The following is a 5658-nucleotide window of genomic DNA, read 5'->3' on the forward strand; positions in this document are numbered from 1 at the left end:
GTGTATACAGTATGTACACACATACATAAATCCAAATGCAGTAACCATACTGTAAAAGACATGAATGATGATGTCACAATGACAGAGAATCTCCCACAATGGCTGATGACATCATAATGCCAGATCAATTCCAGCTGACTGTCCAATCAGGAGGCAGGAAAATAGCCACGCCCATTGAAAATTGACCAATCCGGAGCAAGATAGTGCAGTCCCGCCCCCTGGCCAAGGTATAAAAGGCAGCACGCGCAGCCAGGTGGGCAGAGACAACATGGATCATCAGACAGGCAACATGGTGGAGCAGGTAATCCTGAAAGAATATAACCAGATTCAGGAGCAGCTCCACAGCCTGGATGAAGTGTACATCCAATACTACAGCAAACAGGATGAGGACAGCAAAAATGGTGAACAACTGGAGAATAAAATCTCAGAGGATGAAGAAATAGAGGCAGAAGTGCAACCACAGGCATCAAAGAAGCTGGAGAAAGCTATGGGTAGACCAAGAAACCGCTTTTTAGCCCTGCTCCGGAGACCACGGAGGTGGATTGCTGGTCTCAGACACAGAGGAACCTATATCGTCAATGAGGAACCTTCTAATGAGATCCCTGGACCCAGTCATATCAACATGGAGGACAGTATGGCCGACAGCAAAGGTAGAAAATTACTAAGGGTCAGCCAGGTATTCAGAAACAACATGGATCATCAGACAGGCAACATGGTGGAGCAAGTCATCCTGAAAGAATATAAACAGATTCAGGAGCAGCTCCACAGCCTGGATGAAGTGCACATCCAATACTATAGCAAACAGGATGAGGACAGCAAAAATGGTGAACAACTGGAGAATAAAATCTCAGAGGATGAAGAAATAGAGGCAGAAGTGCAACCACAGGCGTCAAAGAAGCTGGAGAAAGCTATGGGTAGACCAAGAAACCGCTTTTTAGCCCTGCTCCGGAGACCACGGAGGTGGATTGCTGGTCTCAAACACAGAGGAACCTATATCGTCAATGAGGAACCTTCTAATGAGATCCCTGGACCCAGTCATATCAACATGGAGGACAGTATGGCCGACAGCAAAGGTAGGAAATTACTAAGGATCATTTCTATGTAAAAGAAGTGTTAATTGCACATAGCACAATCGATGTATGTAGTTTATATGGATATTTAACCCCTTACCGACATGTGACGTATTAGTACGTCACATGCTGGGTCCCGGTGCCGAGCTCTCTCCATAGCCGATTGCAGGTGTTTTCCTGCGATGGCGGCGCGTGGGCGCATGGGCGCATAGAACTGATATAAATATAAATAAACAGTAAAAATCATAAACACATTGGGGGTCATTTACTAAGGGCCCGATTCGCATTTTCCCGATGTGTTACCCGAATATTTCCGATTTGCGGCGATTTCCCCTGAATTGCCACGGGTTTCTGGCGCACGCGGTCGGATTGTGGCGCATCGGCACCGACATGCACACGACGGAAATCGGGGTCCGTGGCCGAACGAAAACCCGACGGATTCGGAAAAATCGCCGCATTTAAAAAAAAATTGTGTTGCGGAGCTTGCACTTACCTTCACTCAGCCCGGCTCGGTGTCTTCCAGTGCGTTCCAGGAAACTTCAGCGCAGTAGCGCAACCTGGTGGACGTCGGAGGAACAGCCTTAATAAATCCGGGCCGGACCCGAATCCAGCGCAGAGAATGCGCCGGTGGATCGCGAATGGACGGGTAAGAAAATCTGCCCCATTAGGTATCGCTGCGTCCAAAAATGCCCTATATATCAAAATATGATAACGTTTTTAACCGCGTTTAACCCCGTAGCGGAAAATCGCGCCCAAAGTCGAAAATGGCAATTTTTTGCCATTTTAAAAAAAAATTTAAATTCCTTAAAAAGTGATCAAAAGGTCGTAAAGTCCTAAAAATTATAACATTGTAAACGTCATCAAAATCCACAAAAAAACGGCACCACCCACAGCTCCATACACCAAAGTATAAAAAAGTTATTAGTGCCAGAAGATGGCAAAATCCCCCAAAAAAATTTTGTACAGGAGGTTTTAATTTGTTTAAATGTATGAAAACATTATAAAACCTATATAAATTTGTTATCCCCGTAATCGTACCGACCCAAAGAATAAAGTAGACATGTCATTTGGGGCGTACAGTGAAATCCGTAAAATCCAAGCCCACAAGAATACGGCACAAATGCGTTGAAAACGCAAAAACGAAAAAGGGCTGCGGCGGGAAGGGGTTAATCTGTTGGCTGCGAACACTCAGACAATCTTCCCAGGACAGAGTTCACCAAATAAGACCAAATCTTCCTGCATTCCGAGGCAACTTAAGCCACACTTCATTGGCTATTTGGAACTGCGGGAAAAGTGAGAAGGTGTTAACAGAACTGCAGAGAAGCTACGAGAGATTGAATTTGCCCTCCATCTTTCAACTGTATTGGTGGCCTCAGGCGGCCGATACTATTGAAAGATGTGGAAGTACAGGAAGCAGTAAGTTACTGATGAAAATGCCATGTTGGCAATCCACGGTAAATAAGTGGATTTTGGTTGTAGTTTGGGCACTCAGTCTCCAAAAGGTTTGCCATCATTGGTTTAGACCATGTTTACACTGCACTGATTAAAAGAAGCAGCGATTAGTTGACAGTAAATATACATTTATGCATAGTGACATGTATTGGACACAAATCTTTTTGCTAAATTGTATTATCACCCAGTAAATGTGGTTTTATTTACCGCGATAATATGCCATGTCTCATTCCACTAACATGATATATATATATATGCTTTTTTACAGCCAGTATGTCACATACAGAAGACCAGAAGGATGATGAAGGGAAACAGCACACCATAAAATCTAGCAGAAAGAAGATGGATACTTGTAGATCTGCGCAGGATGTCTGCCGTGACCCCAGCTCTATTGACCCTACTACCAGAGAGGAGCTACGCAGGTCTGCACAGTCATCTTCGAGCAGCGGATACCAGGATACCACAGCTGAAACCTCTGTGGTAGCAGCCGGCACCTCTGCCCAAGCATTCGCTGCCACCGTGCCCCTATCACTGGAGTCCTTCACGTTCCACCGCTCACTGGGTCAAGGAGGTTTTGCTCAAGTCTACCTAGCGACAGATAGGATCCGCAGAGAGCGTGTCGCCATCAAGGTCCTCGATAAAAGGGTTTACACTCAAGCTGGCTACAGCTTTGGAGAGCGCCACATCCTTCAACTCTCCCATGCCAGCCCATTTCTCATCCATGGGCTGGCCGCCTTCCACACTCTTAACTTTGTCTATTATGTGATGGAAGTGGCCACTAGAGGGGACCTGCATGATCTTATCCTAAAAATCTGTCCTCTTGATACAGTGACTGTAAGATTCATCATAGCAGAAGTGGTCTGTGGCACAGAATTCCTCCACAGCAAAGGGATTCTTCATCGAGATCTAAAGCCAGAAAATCTGCTCCTGACCACGGAAGGCCATATCAAAATCACTGATTTTGGCCTAGCTGTGAAAGGTGTTTCTAAGAGGATTACAGATGACTGTAGGGGGACGCCAGGATATGCAGCCCCAGAAATAATCCGTGGCTTACCACATGGGAGAGCCGTGGATTATTTTGCCATTGGTGTTACCCTTTATGGGCTGGTGACAGCAACGTTACCATTCCCTGGAGAAGGACCAAGAGATTGTGAGCAATCTGTCCTCTATCATGAACCACACTTCCCAGAGTCTCTTCCTCCTGACACAGTCAGCATTTTACAAGGACTGTTGTGCAAAGACCAGTTCCATCGCCTTGGAGTCAAAGGAGACATCAGGGAACATCAATTCTTCTCTGATATAAACTGGGAAGATGTGGAAGCTAGGAAGATGGCACCACCAGAGATCCTGAGGTCAGAAGCCATTGACCTCAATGTGGAAGATACTATGGACTATGCTGAACCACCACACTACATAAAATCTAAGTACCAAAAAATGTTCAACCAGTTCAGCTTTGTATGTCCAGAATGGTCAACACAGTATCACCCTGTCATCACCAGGAACTGGGTGGCCACACTCTTTAACAGATGGTCATCCCAATAGTAAGAACAGTCCAAGGACAATGGTGGTGGATGGCCCATTGCTCCCAGCCTAATTCTTCATCCCAATCTCCTAGTTCCTCCATAACCCCATGAAGACGCCCATGTAGCTTGCAGCTTGACCACCAGTATAGTATAATCAGTGGAGGCAACACTACTGCAATGGAGCAGGTAAGTAGTAGGACGACATCCATTACTCTTCTCATTGTAGTGCGCAGGGCAATGATGTGTATATAATGAATGATTTTTCTTCAGTATTAATGTGTATTAATCATTAGAAGTATCTGCTGCCATCTTATCTTAACACACCGACAGGCAGAGGGTAACCACAATCAATTATAGATGAGTCTCTTGCATGTAAGATGTAAAATATGGAAATGATAGGTGTCCATAAATGTGCATAGAATTAACTAGTGATTTAGGATCCTATACGGAAATCCCAAATCTAGAATGAGCAGAGACTTCAGTAAATCAATTAAGGTCTCCGGATTTGTATGGTAGTAGATGTTGTGTCATGTATATTTGTATCCCGAGCTCCATGTTTAGTAATAATCACTTACATACATTTTCTGTTGTTTCTGTAGATCACTGCTCCAGTTCAAGGACTCGCTGTATCCTCCATAATGTGAGACATTTACCGAACTTGACCTGCAGGTAGCGTCTTGCGCCTTCATCCCCTGGAATTGACCTAAAGGTAGCGACTTGCTCCTTCACCCAAAGCAAATGGACTGCCTAAAGGTAGCATCTAGCATGTTTGCCTAGCGTCCATAGACCTTCTGAAGATAGCCTCTGGCTCCTTCACCCACTGCAAATGGACTACTAAGAGGTAGCATCTACCATGTTTGCCTGGCGTCCATAGACCTTCTGAAGGTAGCCTCTGGTTCCTTCAGCCACCGCAAATGGACTGCCTAAAGGTAGCATCTAGCATGTTTGCCTAGCGTCCATAGACCTTCTGAAGGTAGCCTCTGGCTCCTTCACCCACCGCAAATGGACTGCCTAAAGGTAGCATCTAGCATGGTTGCCTAGCGTCCATAGACGTTCTGAAGGTAGCCTCTGGCTCCTTCACCCACCGCAAATGGACTGCCGAAAGGTAGCATCTAGCATGTTTGCCTAGCGTCCATAGACCTTCTGAAGGTAGCCTCTGGCTTCTTCAACCACCGCAAATGGACTGCCTAACGGTAGCATCTAGCATGTTTGCCTAGCGTCCATAGACCTTCTGAAGGTAGCCTCTGGCTCCTTCACCCACCACAAATGGACTGCCTAGCAGTAGCATCTAGAATGTTTTCCTGGCGTCCATAGACCTTCTGAAGGTAGCCTCTGGCTCCTTCACTCACCGCAAATGGACTGCCAACAGGTAGCATCTTGCATGTTTGCCTAGTGTCCATAGACCTTCTGAAGGTAGCCTGTGGCTCCTTCACCCACCGCAAATGGACTGCCAACAGGTAGCATCTAGCATGTTTGCCTAGCGTCCATAGACCTTCTGAAGGTAGCCTCTGGCTCCTTCACCCACCGCAAATGGACTGCCTAACGGTAGCATCTAGCATGTTTGCCTAGCGTCCATAGACCTTCTGAAGGTAGCCTCTGGCTCCTTCACCCAC

General features: G+C 46.1%; 1 protein-coding gene across 2 annotated transcripts; it reads left to right on the forward strand.

The window, feature by feature from the left end:
* The first annotated feature begins 277 nt into the window (after nt 1–277).
* LOC140076841 (protein kinase C-like 1B) lies at nt 278–5209 on the forward strand. Of its 2 annotated transcripts, XR_011849666.1 has the most exons (3): nt 278–1073; nt 2791–4231; nt 4645–5209. XR_011849666.1 is itself a non-coding variant. In XM_072123585.1 (2 exons), exons 1-2 carry the CDS (start codon nt 290–292, stop codon nt 4062–4064), a joined length of 2058 nt encoding a protein of 685 aa, XP_071979686.1. In that variant the 5' UTR covers nt 278–289; the 3' UTR covers nt 4065–4407. The 2 variants fall into 2 exon arrangements, 1 of the variants encoding a protein (XP_071979686.1); XM_072123585.1 differs by lacking the exon at nt 4645–5209 and having other exon boundaries at nt 2791–4407.
* The last annotated feature ends 449 nt before the right edge of the window (nt 5210–5658 follow it).

The sequence above is a fragment of the Engystomops pustulosus genome, chromosome 9, assembly GCF_040894005.1.
Source record: "Engystomops pustulosus chromosome 9, aEngPut4.maternal, whole genome shotgun sequence".
Taxonomy (NCBI): domain Eukaryota; kingdom Metazoa; phylum Chordata; class Amphibia; order Anura; family Leptodactylidae; genus Engystomops; species Engystomops pustulosus.

Excerpts from the sequence above, each read along its gene's own strand:
- LOC140076841 (XM_072123585.1), top strand. The coding sequence starts at position 290 with ATGGTGGAGCAGGTAATCCTGAAAGAATATAACCAGATTCAGGAGCAG. Across the intron at positions 1,074-2,790 it reads CAGTATGGCCGACAGCAAAG|CCAGTATGTCACATACAGAA; the intron begins GTAGGAAATTAC and ends GCTTTTTTACAG.